Here is a 19,418-nt window from a genome sequence, read left to right on the forward strand (position 1 = left end):
GTCATCCACTCTCAGGGAAAATAGCAACTGGCAAGAAGTCGCTAAAGTTGTCATTATTTTCCATCTGCATGTAATTTTAATGGATATTGTAGAGGAGGAAAGATGTAAAAAATAAATAAATCTACTTTAACAAGATAACTTTGCTTACATCTGTAGCAGTTTCTTTTAGAAACGTGAAATAGTTGTCCCCTTTAAATCATGAATTAATTAAATCACCTAAATAGAACCCGTGCAACAACATCAAGAAAACAAACACACAAAAATCTAGAACATATAAGAAACAGAGATTAAACAAAGGTTTAGCAGCTGGACAATATTCCATCAACATTGTCCACTTCTAAATAAACAGAAACAAAGAAGATGAATTTGGTGTAGCCTAGTCAAAGTAGGCTCATGTCTGATTGAGATACAAAATGTTTTCTCAATTTCATTGCATCAATAATTTTACATATAACATTCACTAAATATTTAAAAGATGAATTTGCTTCCACATGAGATAATTTAGTGTTACTGGAATATTTTGTGTCATTTTTGTCAGACTTCTTGTCTGCATCTTTTCCAGTAGCTCATGTATCTTAAGGCTGTAAGTGAAAGTTTGGCATCGAAAAGAAATACACTGGAGTGTATTGAAAACATTGAGAAAAATACAACCAGTCATGATTCACTCAAAATGAGAAAACATTTTTATTTTTTAGTTCACAATTCACTAAATTGTATACTTCAAAAAAGTATACAAATGATTTTTTCACAATTTGTAAGAAATCATTTGTAAATGATTTCTTACAAATAATTGCAAGGCAGGAGGGTGTTTAAAGCTGAAGAGTGGCAGCATTTTATATCATGTTAAAAAAGTGATGTCATAGAATAAAATATTTTATTTTATCATTACGCAGGGTAACCCATAATAGCAGAAATTTATCCACACTGGTTTGAGTTTTGTTTTGCTTCCAGTCCAGCATCAACGGTCGTAATTCTTCAGTCTATCAAGTGTTTCCTGGGAGTGGTGATCTGCTCAGTCCGTGTCATTTCCTTTCTTTGGCACATCCTGGTTTTGGTGTTCAAGGCCCTTTGGTCGTGACTCAAAATAAGGTCTGTAGATGTAGATGCCACCAGTGACCCCAAGCACCGTGGCTAAGAGCAGCTGTGAGAACGGCAGCCTTCTTCGAAGCATTACTCTTGTTTGACAAGAAATCCAGGTCTACAGACCCCAAACCATCCTGAAAAAGATGACAAACAGGTGAATTATGGGAATGGTTGAACAATTTCTGTACTGTGTTGAAGTTTACATGCATAGCTTTTAAGACATTCTAACCTCACAGGCTGCGGAAGTTATCTGTTAATGCAATTTTTAAAAACTCAAGGTCAATAGCTGGTTATATACACCAGTATAACCACACTACAGATTTTTTACTTTCAAAAATGACACCAAAATTAAAAAGTAGTGTGTACAAAACTCAGCACATTCTCAGAGTTTCCACATGTGAGACAGAAAGTTGGGTGCAGCAAATTAAATGCATTTGATAATCTGATCATCATCAGTGTGTGCAGATATATTGTCAAAAGAAAAAGATATAAACAATAATATGTAAAAAAACCAAACTGTTGCCCCACATCAGGCTGGGATGCAATACAAAAATATATCTAAAAAGCTGTCATCTTAAAGCAAGAATATTTATTCTGCCAATCTTCCCAGGAGTGGGTGGCTTGGTGAATTCAGTCGAGGGTTGTAATTTAGAAGTTGTATTAAAATCCCAAATCTCACTTTTTTACAGGCCTAACTTAGAATGCTTAATGTTGACAGGAAGATTGGAAAAATACTAAAGAGAATTGTTTATTTTAAATAGGGTTGTGAGAAAAAAATCCATCTTAATAAGGAAACCAAACTTTTATACACATATTTCACTAATTTTAAAATAATTGAGTATAAATATACCAAATGTAAGACTCTGAACGGTGTAAAGCTTTTTTGAAGTATAAAACCTACAAATAAAGGAACATTAACTCTTATAAAAGATAATTCACCAGTATTCAACAAACTCCAACAGCAGCGCCGAAATGGCATCTTATTTTGAAAACTCCAGACCGGATAATGATCGTGTGTGACACCACCTTGACAATATGCTAACCTTTTCATTGAACAATGATCAAGAATGACATTTTTAACTAATGCAGAGAGAATTATCTGCAACCTTCATCACTCACCAGTGAAGTCCTTTATGTAAAGTGTCTGTAGTCACCAGACAGAAAAGGGGAAATAGGCAAATAAAAGAGGGTAAAGGCGTTAAAAGAGAAAAAACAAATAGGACACTTATGTACGGACGGAGAGCATTCTTCTTCGTTTGTTTTGATAAGTCTAGAAAACGCACAGCGCCACCGAGCGAATGACAGGAATTAAAACGTGGGTCATAAAAGCAATGACATAATCTATGTTTTTAAAAAACAAAAAACAAACAAAAAAAACCCCACTAATTTTTAAATAAACTCAGCCACATTAAGTTTTACTAAGATAGAAAACACCTATTAAAAGTTGCATGGTAAAGGTCGCTTTTTCTTTCTTCTTTTCTTCTTCTTGTTCTTTTTTTTTTTTTTTTAGCAAAAATAAGATTTCGTTTGACATGATTGTTTATATTTGGAATACTTGTTTTAATTAATATTTTCATTTGGTTCTACGTAATAATTTCATAGGTTAAAATGACCAAAAATTCTATTCTGTATTTTCAAGATATATTTATTTTAGATGTATAGGAATTGTTCTATTTTACTTGCTGGTCAAATAGAAACAAAACAATAGTAAGACAATTTACTTACAATGAAAAAACGAAGCAGACTGGAAAAACAAGAACTTTTACTTTGTAGTTGCGACACAACAAAAACACCGGAAATAAGCGTGAGTGCGGAAGTGTTGATGACCCTGTGTAATGTGTCCAAACTAGGAAGTTAAAGCAGATTAAAATGGTTTTTGTAGAAGTCAAATAAGCAAGGGAATTTACTGAGTTAGCAGCTGTAACCTCGGGTTAAATTAGTTTATTTAAACTTTGCAGTAGGGACCTTTCCCTGTGTTAGATTCTTCGGGCTCTCGGCCGAGTCGTGCTCTGACAGGTGAGCCATGCCCCCCAGCAGCACGTAAGGATGGAGAACCTGCGCTCTCGGCTGAAGCTGGGGAGCAAATCAAAGGATGTGAAGCTGAGGAAACGGAGGTCCCTGCTTTACTCCAAGGAGGATGGGAGACTTTTAAATCACGGTGCTGTGACTTGCTCACCTCCATCTGCCATTATATGCTGCTGCTGTTGGGTGCAGTCAGGAAATTCCTGTTCCCACTCAGATGCAATGATTTATCTCCACAGATCTACTGAAGGTGGTTGTATTCACTGTGGTGTTCAGGCTGGTTAACTGTGTCCTGGTTCAGACCAGCTTTGTCCCTGATGAGTACTGGCAATCCCTGGAAGTGGCCCATCGGATGGTCTTTAAATATCCTTTGTCAATGTCCATAATTATTTAAATGAACATTTTTAATAACCTGAATCAACTACTCAGGAGGTAGATTTTTAAGTAGGCCCGTCATGATAACAAATTTAGCTGGATGATAAATAATATTGTTGATTTGAGACCATTTTGAAGTAAAATTGGTAATGACATAATAACACATTCTCAAAGATCAATAAACTTTAAAATATAATCACACGTTGTAGCATGCAGATGTTTTGCACAAACAGCAGCAGTGGTGTTACTTTTGTTTTGCACGAGAGATAAAATCAGCATCTTGTTCTCTGGTTTTATTGTGGGATATTTTCTTTAATAATTAAACATATGGGTATCTGACCTGGGAGTGGAAAGCAGGAATCAGAGGATTCACATTTCCATTGTTCTTTGCATTCCTGTACAAAATACTACACCTTCTAAACTACGACACAGTCCATCTCCTGGTGAGTTGCTCTATTTTATTCTCGGAACAACACTTTTTTTTTTTTGACTACATGAATAAAAGAGTTCATGTGGCTTTGTTGTGGTTCCAGATTTGGCTTCCTCGAGTAGTTCAAGCTCTCCTGGCTGCGTTCGCTGATGTGAAATTCTACCTGCTCATCCGAACATTGGAAACTGAGGACGTCTCAAGATGGACGGTAGGAAAAACCTTGTCGTTTTCTAGTTCCTCTCTCCAGGACACCATTCAACATTCATGAACCTGAAATGAACCTGTGCTGGTTTCCAGTTCTTTTGCCACCTGTGCTCCTGGTTCTCCTGGTTCTGCTGCACCAGGACTCTGACGAACACCGCTGAGACCACCCTCACCTGTTTGGCTCTGTTTTACTTCCCTCTGCCGGGGTCCAAAACTTACAGCAGGTGAATAAGAGTTAGCACATTTAAATTCACATTTTGCATGCTTTTGTTCTTCGTTTTGGTTCTCTACTGGTGCTAAAAACAGTCAAATGCTTAAAAAAAACACCAAGTTGTATTTTTTGGGAACAAATTAATGTGTTTTTGTCTGGAAAATGAGCCGTTATAAAGTTTAAATCACATTCAACTGGCGTTGCGCTGTTACCTAGCAACCCCACCGTGCCCACCGGCGTTACCTAGCAACCCCTATGGAACTAGAACAAGTTTAGTCAGCTGGTTTTCCCGCTGTGTGGATACTTACATCCAGAAAAGACGTCTGTATAATGTTAAAAAATGGCTGTATATTTGCGCATCTGTTTGCAGCCATTTTGACGTAAACAATGAGTTTTGTGGGCGTGGCCAGCAGAGGGCCATTTGGATTTAAAGTGACAAGTGGCCCTTAAACGTCTCATACTGAAAGGAGCTAAACAAAGGCAGAACTGAAATCTCATTAACTAAGAATAATTTTGTGCAAAAAATTTAATGAAAATGTTTTCTGTAGCTCATAGACCTGTCCTCATCCAGTCAAGGAAGCAAAATAGGTCACCTTAAAGTGTCTTTATTCCTCACTGGTTTTGTTATTTTCCAGTAAAAAGTACTTGTCTCTGGTGGCCTTGGCTGTGCTCGTGCGCCCGACGGCCCTGATTGTCTGGTTTCCTCTGCTGATGTACCATTTCTGGCAGGAGGAGAACAAACTGAGACTCATCACTCGTCGCTACATTCCTATTGGGTGTGTGTTCTCAGCCTCATGAATGCATAGCCGGGTCTCACCTCCTTTCCTCACTGCTTCATGTTCTCTCATTTCCAGGATTTTGGCGGTTCTGATTTCAGCACTGATCGACTGTTTGTTCTACGAAAAGGTAAAACAGAGCCAGCAGCTTATATGTCTGAGGTCAGATGGTAACATCTGGTCTCTGTTCCAGTGGACTTTGGTGCAGCTCAACTTCATAAAGTTCAACATCCTGTACGGTGTGGCAGATTTCTACGGCTCCCACCCCTGGCACTGGTACTTCAGCCAGGGCTTCGCCGTCGTCATCGGCCCCCATCTTCCTTTCTTTCTACATGGATGCAGCCTCGCCTTCAGGAAATACAGGATCCTGCTGGCCACAGTTCTGTGGACTATTGTTGTTTACAGGTAACCAGAACTGAAGAGTAGAAAAACACGATTGTGAGGCTTGCAGAATTAATTCATGAGTATTTTCTCTCCTCAGTTTCCTTCCTCACAAGGAGTTCAGGTTCATCTACCCTGTACTGCCGTTCTGCATGATCTTCTGTGGTTGGTTCCCACTTTTAATTAAACCCAGAGTGTTGGGATGTATTGATAACAGAGGTGTGTTTCATCACAGGAATATCTTTGGCTCATCTCAAAGCGTGGCGGCGACCAGCTGCAGCCTTCCTCCTGGTGTCCAACCTGGTTCTGGCTCTGTATACGGGTCTGATACACCAGCGAGGCACTCTGGATATCATGAGCCACCTTCAGAGGCTTTGTGAGGTCAGCAGCGGCTCTGCCCGCCCGCAGCCTGATGTCTTCTTCCTCATGCCCTGTCACTCAACGCCCCTCTACAGGTACACACACACCAAAACACCTCCAGCCCATCAGAGCTTTATAAGATAGACCGTTGTCTGAACTGCAGCAGAAGTTAAATAAGAACAAACAACCTCCAAGAACATGGAGGATGTAATGTTGTTACACTACAAATGGTGAGAAATATCTCTAATATGTATTTAGATTAACTCAAATTCAATTAAGGTGGAAGTTTCTGAAGTTTACCATCTAATTTTTCCCCATAACCATAATTAACTAGCTTGAATGTTTTTTAAAATGCACATAGAGCTCTGGAAAAAACTAATAATCACTTAAAATGATCTGTTTCTCTGATTTTACTCTCTATAAGTATGAGTGAAATGAACATTGTTCTTTTATTCTATGAACTACTGACAACTTGTCTCTGAAATTCCAAGCAAAAATTTTGTATTTATTTGCAGAAAATGAGAAATGGTCAAAATAATGAAAAAGCTGCAGAGCTTTCAGACCTCAAATAATGCAAAGAAAACAAGTTCATATTCATTTAGAAACAATACTAATGTTTTAACTCAGGAGAGTTTAGAGATCAGTATTTGGTGGAATAACCAGCAGGTTTTCAAAGGGGTTCAGCGCAGTGGACTCTTAATTTTTTCCAAACTATATATTCATAATTTTTTGTATTTTGCATCAATAGTAACAAACTTTCTTGCAAATTTGGTGATATTTTATCATGCTGTTAAAAACTTCCACAAACTCTGCTGCTTTTAATCTTTTTATCCTCACACTTAAAGCTACAAATCAAAAAATTTTTTAAAAAAGGCTCCAAAGCTCCACAGATGAACGAAGGTTTAATATATAGTTAATACTTTAGCAGGAAATACTTTTTAAATTAGATTTTTGTTAGCAGATAACATTTATTTAATGAAATCCCAGAAAACAGCAAAAAGTGTTTTTTGGGATTTTAAGGGGATAAAATAGTTAATTTTCTTTTAGACCTAACAAAAGCATAAAAAAAGACATGAGAAAAGCCCCATAAGTCGAGACGAACCACCACCACTGCTTAGAAGACTCAGCTGGTTAAAACCTTTGTTATTTACACGTGGCAGCTGACAGGCGTCTGTCTCCTCGTAGCCATGTCCACTGTCCTCTGACGATGAGGATCCTGGAGTGTCCTCCAGACCTCGGAGAGGACGGCTACGCTGAAGAAGCTGCACAGTTTTACAGCAATCCTCTCCTCTGGCTCCGGACTGCCTTTCCATACAAATCCTCCCTGCCAACACATCTGGTTTTGTTTGACGTTTTGGAAAAGGTAAGCCACTAACAGAGACCCTTTGTGCAAATATCTGATGTTTAGATTAAACAGGTTTTGTTTTCCAACTGTAGGAAATTTCCACATTCCTGCAAGCGAATAACTTCACGAGGACAGCAGAGATATTTCACACTCACGTTCCCGAGGGAAGAGTTGGAGGAAGCATCTTTATTTATGAAAGGCACTGAAAAAAAAAAAAAAAAAAACCCCAGCAGAAACACCAAGGAAAATGTAACAATTTTCTACTGCAATAAATATTTTAAACTCCAATGTTTCCGTTTTAAATTCTAATTTCCAACCACAGTGAATTAGTTGTTGTTGTTTTCCAGTCTTTTCTCATAGAAGCATTTAAAGCTGAAATAAAACAAGCGGGTCCAGTTAAAACGAGGCTGAGGTGGGATGTTAGAAAACATCGTCTGAACTCTGAAAGCTGATCTTAAAAAAAAACTGTCTACAAACTAAACACCTCTAGGTTTGAGTTTGGTCTGGCATGTGATTATAAGTTATGTGAAATTTTCCTTTTACATGGTACTTTGTTTTATTTTTTGTGAAGTATGTACGTTAATTTTTGCAGGATTCATAAGGAAAGTGAAACCTTCAAATTGTAAACACAGAACAGCTCTGGGACATTCAGCAGCTCGACAAGGATTGTGCAAACTTACAAAAAAAAATAAAAATAGAGAATCTGCGTCAAAAATAAAACTCACAATTTAAAGGAAACCCTTATCATGAATTATTTTCAGTATTTGGGGTCAAAGGGCATTGGGCCCAGTTCGATTTTAACATCAGCCATGTGCCTGTCTGCATTTCTTCCTGATCGGCTCCACCTGCGACCGCAGTGAGGACGAGATTTACCCCTCGGCTGCTTCCTCTGCTGGTGCCTCGACCTCCACTCCTCCTTTGGGTCTTCAGGTCTCTGAAACGGCCCCCTGTGGAGTAGAAACAAAAAACAAATTAATCACCACCAGGAGACACAGTTAAGAGTTTTATAAGCAGGAAATGATGCTGCATAGGGGATGCAAAAGATGCAGAAATTCAGTGGAAAGTAAAACAGGTAAGGTACTCGTATATATATTTTGTCAAATTACCACAAACTTTACACTTGTTTTGTAGGAATTTTATATGTCAAGGCCACAGAAAGTAGTACACAATTATGAGGTGAAGGAAATTTCTCATAAATTCAAATCTGAAAAGAGTGGTGTGCATTTGTATTCAAATCCCGTTCCTCGCTTAACACTCAATAAAATCACCTTCAGCCATCATGTAAATAAAAAATTATTTAATCTCGGCATAAATCCAGATGTTCTATGAAGGCCTCTCTGTTAGAGAACAAACAGCAAAATGAAGACAAAAATAAAAAACACGGCCCTCCAACTAAACCAGACGTGACCAAAGTGCAAACGTCAATTCAAGAACGACCCAAACGTCGCCATGCGTCATCAAGATAGGAAATGGTTACAAAATAAACACATAGTTTGTCTTTTAATAACCAAGCTTTTTGCATTTTCTTTAGTTTCATAGGAACTATCGCATCTATTCGGTGACTTTTTACTCAACTTCTCATGAACACAGCTAATTCATCTAAAACCTGATCATTTGTTTATTTTTCTGTGTTTATTACTGTTTTTATTCAACTATTTAACTTGCCTTTGACTTTCTTTTTTATTAATTTTGTTGTTCTTTCTTTTGTTCACAATTTCAACAAAATGACTTCTTATTCTGATTCAGCTAAGCAAAGTCAATGGCTTCAACTAACTCACTCACTCTCTGGTTACCTAGCAACTCACTCACTCTTTGGTTACCTAGCAACAACCTGTTGAGTAAGTCACATTGCAGCAGTTTAAATCTTTTTCCACTGTCTCATAATTGCTTCAAAATTTTTTTTAAAAAAATCAACTGCGAGGAGTGAAAACTGGATGAAACGGGAAAGATCCCCTCACCAGTGTGGCAGTATTTTAGGTATTTAAAACAAACAAAAATAATTTTTTGATAATTATTAATACAAACTAAAATGAAACTCTTATACCAAGACACATTTTTCAGCCACATCCTCCTGCCATAACTAGATGGAGGCAGAAGACATAACTTTCTTGTGCTGCATCATGTTTAATGTTTTCTTCCCTGGAATCAGATTTTATTCCTTACATTATTTTAAGTTAGATTCTCTCACTGCAGGAATTCCTCAGATGTTGCATGCCTGTAAAACAAACCGGTCTTAGCTTTGTGCGCAGCATCATTTGGGAGGATATTTCCGTCTGCAGGGGACCTACCGCGGACCGTAGCTCCTGGCGTAGCCTTCTCCGAAGAAGTGCCTGTAGATGTAGTCGTCGAGGTCTCTGAACACGTCGCCGTCCAGGCCGTGGTATTCACGCATGTCGCTCAGGTAGCTCTCCACTCTGCCTACGAAGTCTGTGAAGAGCATGCGGTCGTGGATGAAGAGTCCGTTGTGAAAGAAGCCGTTGATGAACGTCCTGAGTTCGTTCCAGTGGTAGAAGTGGTCGACCTCCTGCTGCAGGTAGCTCTGCAGCAGGAGGTCGAACTCTTCGGCTCTGATTGGCTCTGTGGCTTTGTTGAAGAGGCTCATGGACTCCAGGTAGGCGCAGTCGAAGACGCCGCTGCATCCCTTCATGCTGCTCTTGTGGCTGCTCTCATCCTCGTCCTGGAGAACCTTCCCGGCTGATTTCCGTGTGTTGTGGTGGCTCTGGAAGGAGTCGGGTGTGTGTCTGGGTTTCTGCGCTCTGTGCTGCCAGCACTCCTCTGTGTTTGCTCTGTCACATTTCTTGCTGTAAAATCCCTGGGCTTTGTTGATGAACGTCGAGGCTGAGTCTTTAAAGTGTCTGAAAGTTGATTTGACGGAGTCAGAGAACTTCCTCAGGTTTTCCTTCACAGCCTCCTTGGCTTTCTTAATCTGCTCCTTATGGTGATGGACGAACTCCTTGGTGGAGTTTTTCACAGCATCGAACGTCTCCTTCATTTTCCTGGCCACTCCCTGTTTAGCTCTCCTCACTTTGGATTCTCGGTCTCCTTTGACCTTTTCCTCCTTGGTTTCCACGTACAGCCTTTCCCACAGGTCGGAGCGCTGCTGCTCGAAGCTCAGCCTCTTCTCCAGATCCAGCAGACGTTTCTCCAAACCTCCTGCTTCTGAACCACTCTGCCTGTCAGAATCAGAGACGTGACTCCTCAGGGCCGTCAGCTCCCTCTTCAGTTCCTCCGTGACCTTCCTCTCTCTCTCCAGTTTCTTCCTCAGCGTGTGAGCTTCAGCCGTCATGTCTTCCCTCTGAAGGTGGAAGTTTCTGATGGTCTGCTGCTCCTCCTCCAGCTGCTCTTTCAGCCTCTGGTTTTCAGACAGCAGAGAATCGGCTCCTGCTCCCCTCGCCTCCAGATCTCTGATTTGGGATCGCAGGTTTCTCAACTCGTCCTGCAGGACGGACAGAGACTTTTCCTCGCGTGCCACGGAGTTTCTCAGCTGGATGTTTTCATCTGAGAGAGTCTGCTGCAGAGACATGATTTCAATCCTCTCCTCCTCGGTCTGTTTCAGCATCTGCTCCAGGTTATCTCTCTGAATCTTGATGAGAAAAGACACATATTTACACCTTGTCTAACATGTAACGCTGCATTATTAACTTGCATAAAGAATTTTTTTTTTTTTTTACATATTTGTGAAACTGTCACTATCTTCTGACAGAGATAATCTGTGAAAAAAAAATCAACTTCCTCTGCCTTCTCCTAGTGCTAACTAAGAACAACCAATCAGAGACAGGAGGCGGGTCTTAGCGCTGTCAATCACTCTGTTCTCTGCTATGCTACAGCTAGCACAACCTCTCATGAATGCTCAGGCTAGTTAGCATAGCCTCCAATAACAGAGGAAAAACTGTTTTCCTGTAACAGAGAGTTCTTTCTCCATTTAGCAATGAGTACATGAGATTGATTGACAGCGATCAGACACGCCTCCAGGCTCTGATTGGTTGTTTTTGGCTGGAAGTGGTGGAGGAGATTGATTTTTTTCACAGATTATCTGTCTCATATTATACTGTTGCAACATGGTGACATTTTTAAACATTTTTTAAAATAAAAGTTAATTGCACCTTTAAAGTTTGGGTTACATGTCTAAACAGGTAGAACTGGATTTACCTGGATGTGAACTTGTTTTGCTTTGAGCTCCTGGTTTTCTTCTTTCGCTTTTTCAATCACTCCTGAGAGCAAATGAATAACCTGCTGCTCATCGAGGTCATCTGGCCCAAAGTCGCTCCTCTGGGTGAAATAACCGTTTTTTTTTCAGTTCATACAATCAAAGCAGTATATTTAAATGATCCTGTTTTAAATTTTGACTTTATGCTCCCCACTGCTTACACGACAAATATCAACAATGAATTTGTGTCAGTCTGACAAAAGTAATTCTAGTGTGAAGGCCATAGCACCGCGGTGCTCCAAGTTGTTTCCATGTTGTTTTTAAAGGGATTTGTTAGTCAAAATTCATATTTTGCACGTTTTCTTACTTTCATTTGGGTCTCAACTGCTTCTAAAATAGCCCATGCGCCGTTTTCTGGTAATAAGTTTACGTTTTTTTGCTGTCTGGAAAACGTTTCAAAAACCTCCCAAATGTTAAGTCACAATTGACAGACACTGCGCTGTTACCTAGCAACCCCAGCTGAGCCTCAGCCCCGTTACCTAGCAACCCAAAAGGAACTTGATCACGTTTGGTTTTACTGCTGTATGCGCTGTACTACAGCTTTTGCTGTTGACAAACCATTCAGAAATGATGTTTGATTAATGTTCAGATAAAAATGACTGAAAAGACCCAATAAGTGACAAATCTAGCGACTTTTTTCTGTTTGTTGGAAGGTTTTAGTGAGATGGTTTTATATTCTGAGGTGAAAAGCTGCACCATTTAATAAAAAATGGGAAATTTCAATTGCTTAGGGATTGTTTGGTGTCAACCTCCAGTCCTCCAGGGCCGCTGTCCTGCAGTTTTTAGATGTGCCACAGGTACAAAACACTGGAATGAAACGGCTTAATTACCTCCTCCTTGTGTAGATCAGTTCTCCAGAGCCTTAATGACCTAATTATTCTATTCAGGTGGTGCAGCAGAGGCTCATCTAAAGGTTGCAGGACAGCGGCCCTCCAGGACTGGAGTTTGACACCCGTGGTTTCACCAAAGGGGCCAGCACTGCCATGGCTTTAGGCAAAAATAATACAGAACTAAACAAATTTACAAGAAAATATCCAAATTTGTACAGAAACATAAAGCTAGAACCCTAAATAATGTACCTAGACCTTTTATCAGCATGAAAAAGTTGATTTAAGGCATTAGTTATACTCTAAGCTTCCTGTTCCCTCAGTGGTGAGGTGTGTATTAACTAACCTGCTTTGTTAAATGCTCATCTCTGATACGTTGCTCAAGTAGACCCCTCACATCCAGGTGTTCAATCCCTCCGGTTTTCTCCACAGTTTTTTGCCTTTCCTGAATCTGGACCGTGCCTGGAGGGGAGATTGGCAAAACGGATAATTTACACATCACAACAGAGGTCTGTAACTGCAGGTCTGCACAGGTCGAAGTATGAAATCTGGTATTACCATAGAAGTGTCCAAAGCCCATGCTGACGGCGATGAGGAGGGCGAGCAGGATGCATCTGTTGAGGACGTTCCCGCCTCGGCTTTGCTCTCTGTCCTCGTTGGCAGCGTTCGGTCTCCCCTCTGCCCAATCAGGCTGCTGCTCTTCTTCACTGGACCACGACTCTGGCAGCACCTTCTCGTCCTCCTCTGGATCAGTCACGACGCTCGTGGTATTTTTCCTAACCCTTCGTCTTCGCATGATCGGAGTGGAGCTTCGTCGGGCCTCATCGTTGCTGCTGCTTGAGTTTGTCACCGTTTGTTGCTGCGCTGGGAAAGCTGCATTTCACATCAAACAGATTATGACAAAGAAGAAAAGACACCAACCAAGTTTATGACCCCAAGATTTGGGGTCATAAACTTCAGATTTTAAAAAAATCAGAAGGTTTTTTTTAAATCACACAGGCTTCAGAGAAATAAAAAACCTCTGAGAAGTTCACATTTAACCTGTTATTGCATAATACTGGCTATCAATATTTTCTAAAATACCCTAATTTTGTGGGATAATGTAAAGACATTCCAGGCGTTTAAAAGGTAAAGTTATCCATGTAGCATAAGGTCATAATGCTTTAGCAGAAAAACACCAAGTTACATGTAGTAGTTACATGCTAGTAAAAATTAGAAAAAGGGGTAGAGGTAGGCATTTATTGCAGTGTTTGTTATTTATTGTGACAATTTCTTGATTATAAGAATTGTTGATTTATCTGTGTCTCGATACATTTCAACTAAGGATGCTAAAAAAAAAACATAAATCATTGGAAATTAAATTTTTTACCATTTTGTCCAGCATCAATAAATGTCAGTAATTTTTTAAATATGATAAAATGTAGTTACTGTGAGCAGCTGTTTGTGGCGCTAAGAACGTTCACAGTCATGCAGTTGAATAATAAATAGTTTTCCATCATCATTTTTGTCGTTATTACAATAATACCACAAAATAGCAAGATAAAACTCTAAGTTCATATGAATACTTCTCTGAGGTACTACATGTTAGGTTTTAATTATCATGCTTGATGAGTGTATAAAACCCACAAATAAATATTTAGAATTTGTGATTCCAGTGGTTCAGATTATTTTTGGTGAATAAAAGAAAGAAACCTCAAAATCATAAATTTCTCTGTCTGTCACTACACTACAAAGATGGAAGATCAATCAATCTTCTCAGCTAATATCAGCAGGAAAGTGAATGAAGATAAAAGATAATAAGAGGACATCACTTTAGGAAAAAGATATAATAATTTTTAATAAAGTTTATTGGATTTTCTAGTCTGTCTGTAGGATTAAAGATTATAATGCTACAAAATGTCACACTCGTGCCTAAAATCTGCTCATGCAATCAAACACTAAATCTACCAGCCCACATTTCTCAGGCTTTTGAAAGGCACCCAGTGTTAGTTTGGTATGCTGCTAAAACAAGGTTAGCGTCACGTTACATTCATTTTGAGTTAAATCAAGAAACGAGCCACTACCAGGGAGCCGACTCCTCAGGCGGTGACTCAAGTTCACCAGAGTTTGTTGAAGTTTCCAGCGACTCAACAACAAACCTGCTCCAGAAGAGGAACATTTGGTATTTGAATCGTTGCTGTCGACTGTTGAGGAGGGATTTAAATTATTTTGCTGAAGAAAACAATGAGGTGTGCAGTGAGTCTTACCCGTTTCTGTAGCAGTGAAGGTGTAATGACTGCTGCTGGAGGTGCCGAGGTAATTCTCCTCAGTGCTGCCTGCCTCTTCCAGTTCCTCCTCCTCTGCATGCTCGTCCTCCTTCAGGTCCCTCAGAGTCACAATGTCAGAGTGATCACTGGAGGAGAAGACTTGCTCTCTGACTGCAGAACCGTCTCCAGCCTGCAGACGGTCATAAAACTGTAATTCTGAATTATTCTGATATTTTCTGGGTATAAATTCAGCTCCTCTCACCTCAGGACCGCACAGTGTCTCATCTACAGCCTGTTCTCCCAGAGTGTCATCAAGAGAATCAGCAGCTTTTTCTTCAACACACAGAGCTGGTAAAAATGTAAAAAGAAAAACGTTCAGTATGATTAGAACAAGCCTTGGATAATAAAATCTGAATCAGCTTTATTAGCCAAGCTTGTGCACAGGAACTTGTGCAAAGAAACTTTGTCAATTAAACAAAAATGTATTTAACTAAAATACAATGCTTAGATATAACTTCACAATTAACTAAACCTTAATACAAGATAAATGTAGATGTACATTTTATATGCATAATAAAAAAAAAACATAAACACAACACAAATAAAGCTAGAAAAAAAACGAAACTATTTTGTTTAAAAGCAAAAACGGGAGGCAAAAGATAAGGTTACATCAGACAACTAATTTTACAAAGTAAATTCTCATGATTTAATAGTTCAATTGCGTGGTTAATAACATATTAAAAATTTATGTTTTCTCGACTACATTGGCAAATTCAGAATTTAAATTGAGCAAAGATGCAAAATAAAATGTTTTTGTTCAGTGTTTATAGTCTATATAAATTCGTAATTAGTAAATTACTCATTTTAGAGACAATCCACCAAGCAATTGTAAATAAAAAGGATGCCATTACTCTGATATCACCTGCTGGTGTCTCACTACCACTCTGCAGGCCGGGGATTAACATGAAAACACAGCAAATTTACCGCCTCAACAGTTTCTCTCACTCCGTTTTTATTATTTATGACCATTCAAACCAGCACTGCAAGCAGGGCTATCTAAAGGACAGCATTTAGACAGATTTTTTACCAGCAGATACTGAGGTTTGTGATTCCAGCAACTGTGGTTCTTCCAAAGTGGGGCGCTCCACCAGCTCAGCTCCATATTCGCCAGCAGCCTCCAATCCCAGTGTCTCTATATCCGAGCCCTACAAAAGCACATCAGAAATACTGAAAAACTAGAAATGATGAAGGAATAGCATAGTTCATGCTTTATATGTACAGTTATAATAATGCCTCATCCATCCCTGAACCAATTTTAACTGTAAATATAGAAGAAGAAAAAGAAACAAGAACCAGAACATTTTAAACTTGATTATTCCCAACAGGTGGTCAGAAAACATTGAATTCTTTTATAAATCTTTAAAACTGTCTTTGTTGATCAGTATCCGTGTTTCCTTCAGACTGTGAGATAACGTAGAGAGCAAGACTTTGAGCAGAAAATAAGAAGGCTAAGCAGAGGACAGCAAAGTTGCCCTGTTTTCTCTCTTTAATATTGCTCTCCTGGAACATAACAACTTCTGAAATGTTGGGAATCGTTGGGCAATTTCATATTTAAACTCAGAATCTATATAAAGTAATACACAAGGGGTTTGTCCGTTTCTAAAGCTAGCTAAGCTAATCATGCTAATTTTAAATATGAGACACTAAAACCAGTTTAAAATGTTAACGCCATAATTATGTTGACTTGCTTTAAAATATTAGTAAAACCCTGTTTTACAGTGAATGTTTTCAAACACACATACACACCCTGTGGTAGTGCACAACTATTAATGAAAACTCATAGCAGGTAGCTTAAAACAAAAATATTTGTTATATATATATACGCGTGTGTGTGCTGGTTCTTAAAGTGAGATCAGAGCAGTCTTAGTTACATCATCCACAAGAATCTGATTTGTCCCTCTCTACTTGAGACTGAACAACCGTATGATGATGCATGTTATTAAATACTATTTTTATAACAACAGCATACCTCATTACTGATAATGGTCCAGCCACAGGAGGACTCGGTGTCACTTGATGTTTCTGACATGTTTGTCAGCAACAACCAAGGCTGTAACGAACAAATAAAGAGTAAGCTTTCTGATAAGGATGCTACTCGGAATAGAAAACATTAATAAGCATTTTATTTTAGCCTCTAAATAAATTACAACCACACGGGTGAAACAGTGGCCTCATGCGGCGCTACGATGTATTACATCTACAAGACTATGCGAAGCTACGCGGCCAGACAACAAAAACAATCATAAAAATCTCAAATATCCGCAGCTAACTCTGGAGCTGGTAACTACAGAACCCATTACTGCTGCCTCTTAACAGCAAATAGCAACATACAGCTAATTATTTTTCGACTGGTTAAGTCGCTTAACATATTTATTATTAGCGTCACCCCCCAAAACACAACATGCAATTACTGTGATGTAGACAACGCCCATTGCTTTTTAAATGTGATTCATCCTCGCCAGATGCATGCAAAGAAAGAAAAACTGCTTGATTTACCTGTGTTTTGTGCGCAGCGACTACACAGCTGTTTGCAAGCTGCTCCACAGTTGCAATATTGCCAAAACCCGAGTTATCGGCTAACGACTCGCTGCAGAGTCGACATTTTTGGGAAATGTAGTTTTTAAGTCGAATTACTGGAGAGGTACATAGTGGTTCAGAACTACATTTCCCTTGAGGCAGCGCAGCTCAACGCGGACGCTGCAAGCAAATTTTGCTGCGCCGGAAAAAACATAAACAAGGAAGCGTGACGAAAAAGGCTGCTTACGTCGTTTAATATGTGCTCTAGACAGAAAAACACCTTTCCTGAGCTTCAGAGACCAACTTATAATTATTCTACAGTTTAAGATACGCCCAAAACCACAAACAACTTAAACTACACGAATAGCTAGCTAATTAGGGTATTTTAGCATCTGAATGTGCTAAATTAGTACATTTTATATTTCTCTATGCAGAATAATTACAGGCATATAGTTAGTTTTTCATTGAAATAACCCTAAAATAAAAGACTCGTCAAGTTTACACCCAGTAGTGATTTGTCAAACTAAATGTAGGCCCACTGTGAAAATAGAAACTGGGTAATGTATGGATTTTTCAAAGCCAAAACCAAATAAAAAAGCTGATTCTTGATCACATCACAACAAGAATTGAGCTGCATTTCTAATCCTCATGATTAATAACTTGTCACCTCAAAGCTGCAAATTCTAAACTTTATATGGATGAATACAGTCTTCTATAGGTGACATCATCGGTTGATTAAATATTTGAAACAAGCAGCAATAGCTCAAGATCTTTATTTATGTAACTGGTTTGAGCTATCCAGTTTATCCTGGTTCTTCTCTGTGTTATTGTGTTCAGGTTTAGCTAAAATCCTTGCAATGGTCTCAAAATATGACTGAAGTGAAAAACTTTAATGAAGGGATTTTATTAATACCATGCAGGTAAAGAAAAAAAGATACAAATGAATGTACTCCAGTTTATGCTTTAGATCACGTGTCAAACTCAGGGCCTATAGGCCTTTTTCTAATATTTCCTGTGACTCCTACTGTTTTTAACTGGATCCATCACACTCATCTTCACAGTCAAACAATTTCACAGCTAATCAACGCCAGACCAGGTGTAGCTTCTGTGGAGAGAAAAATAACTGAGAAAACAAAAAGCTTAGTTTCTAACTAAACTTTTTAGTTAGAAAAGATTTTGTTTCTAACTAAACAGATTGTTTAGTTAGAAACACCAGAGCGCCACCTTCTGGCCTCTCTCCAGATCAGTTCAGGTCAGAGAATGGAACTGTTTCTGGCTTTGTTTTTTCCCCTCCGCAGGCTGCCACCTTATCGTGGTGGAGGGGTTTGAGTGTCCCAGTGATCCTAGGAGCCATCGGAGGCTTCATGGCTCTATGTGGGTCGGGTCTGCCAGAGCAAACTGGTCCTGGGTGAGGGATAGGACCAAGAGCAGCCCAAAGATCACTTGGAAATATAAACAGAATGTTCCTATCTAGAGATGTCGATATAGACAGGGTTCCTGCTTACAACCAGAACGATAGACAGAAGTCAGAGTTTCTCTCAGTGTCTTATCAGCTTGGTGGGCCACCAGGCTTTATTTTTCCCCCACCATGGTATTGATTGTTATTTTTTTACTTTATCTTAAATTTTTTTATGCAAAAAATTAACATTTCTGGAGATGAAATTTGACATCTGATAAACATTGGCAATTATGTTAAACATCAAAGACAACAGAAAGCATTGTCCTTGATTAAATAAAAAATCGGGGACATTAAATATCCTGGATATTAAATGCTAAACATCAGATAAAGTTAAACATCCCGGATGGCATTAAACAGCCACCATAACCATTGGTGGCTACAGCTTAACACTGACAATGATAAACATTGGGAGAAACTTTATTTTCACATGATTTATTTGAAATTTGATTTCAAGTCTGAAAATCTTGGACCCTTAAAGTTTTTTTATTTAACTGTTGTAACTATTAAACAAGCCTTATAAGTAGAGACACATTGTTGATTTTACATTATACAATAACTTGCAATTAAGTATTTGCAAAGCTCAATGTAATTTTCACAGCTGCTGAAAGTAACAAGAAAAGTTACTTTTAATGTAACTTAATTACTTTTCAAATCAAGTAATCAGTAATGTAAGTTACTTTTTCAAGAAGTAATTAGTAATCTGATTAAAGTTACTTTTTCAAAGTAACTATGCAATCACTGGTCGCCACAGAGACATGAAGCTACTTGCATTTTGTCCTTATTTAGGTTTTAATTCTTGAGATGCGGCAGCCAAAGTCTAAAAAACTTCAAATGTCTTTTGAAAAGCCTGAAGAACGACAGACTGATGGAGTGATTTAAAATTTCTGCAGTTAGAAGTATCAACGTGAAATGTTA

General features: G+C 38.8%; 2 protein-coding genes and 1 long non-coding RNA gene across 6 annotated transcripts; 1 reads left to right on the top strand and 2 right to left on the bottom strand.

Moving 5' to 3' along the window:
- Positions 1 to 857: 857 nt before the first annotated feature.
- On the bottom strand, positions 858 to 2,364 carry LOC122843470. The gene is made up of 2 exons (XR_006372713.1): positions 2,203 to 2,364; positions 858 to 1,217 (listed from the first exon to the last, which is right to left on the bottom strand). It is a non-coding gene; the product is annotated as an uncharacterized LOC122843470 (long non-coding RNA).
- Positions 2,365 to 2,861: 497 nt separating this feature from the next.
- On the top strand, positions 2,862 to 7,416 carry pigb (phosphatidylinositol glycan anchor biosynthesis, class B). The gene is made up of 12 exons (XM_044138287.1): positions 2,862 to 3,241; positions 3,345 to 3,468; positions 3,806 to 3,923; positions 4,014 to 4,118; positions 4,208 to 4,338; positions 4,961 to 5,101; positions 5,180 to 5,231; positions 5,295 to 5,506; positions 5,583 to 5,647; positions 5,718 to 5,937; positions 7,028 to 7,205; positions 7,280 to 7,416. The coding sequence occupies exons 1-12, from the start codon at positions 3,130 to 3,132 to the stop codon at positions 7,391 to 7,393; spliced, it is 1,572 nt and encodes a 523-aa protein (XP_043994222.1). The 5' UTR covers positions 2,862 to 3,129; the 3' UTR covers positions 7,394 to 7,416.
- ccpg1 (cell cycle progression 1) lies at positions 7,359 to 17,144 on the bottom strand. Of its 4 annotated transcripts, none has more exons than XM_044138275.1 (11): positions 17,024 to 17,144; positions 16,497 to 16,577; positions 15,555 to 15,672; positions 14,730 to 14,815; positions 14,468 to 14,657; positions 12,780 to 13,094; positions 12,568 to 12,683; positions 11,337 to 11,456; positions 9,476 to 10,770; positions 9,351 to 9,402; positions 8,000 to 8,134 (listed from the first exon to the last, which is right to left on the bottom strand). In XM_044138275.1, exons 2-10 carry the CDS (start codon positions 16,554 to 16,556, stop codon positions 9,372 to 9,374), a joined length of 2,331 nt encoding a protein of 776 aa, XP_043994210.1. In that variant the 5' UTR covers positions 16,557 to 16,577; positions 17,024 to 17,144; the 3' UTR covers positions 8,000 to 8,134; positions 9,351 to 9,371. The 4 variants fall into 4 exon arrangements, with proteins under 4 accessions (XP_043994196.1, XP_043994186.1, XP_043994210.1 ...); XM_044138267.1 differs by having other exon boundaries at positions 14,468 to 14,675; XM_044138261.1 differs by lacking the exon at positions 9,351 to 9,402 and having other exon boundaries at positions 7,359 to 8,134.
- Between the last annotated feature and the right edge of the window lie 2,274 nt (positions 17,145 to 19,418).

This window comes from Gambusia affinis, linkage group LG02 (assembly GCF_019740435.1).
Source record: "Gambusia affinis linkage group LG02, SWU_Gaff_1.0, whole genome shotgun sequence".
Classification (NCBI taxonomy): domain Eukaryota; kingdom Metazoa; phylum Chordata; class Actinopteri; order Cyprinodontiformes; family Poeciliidae; genus Gambusia; species Gambusia affinis.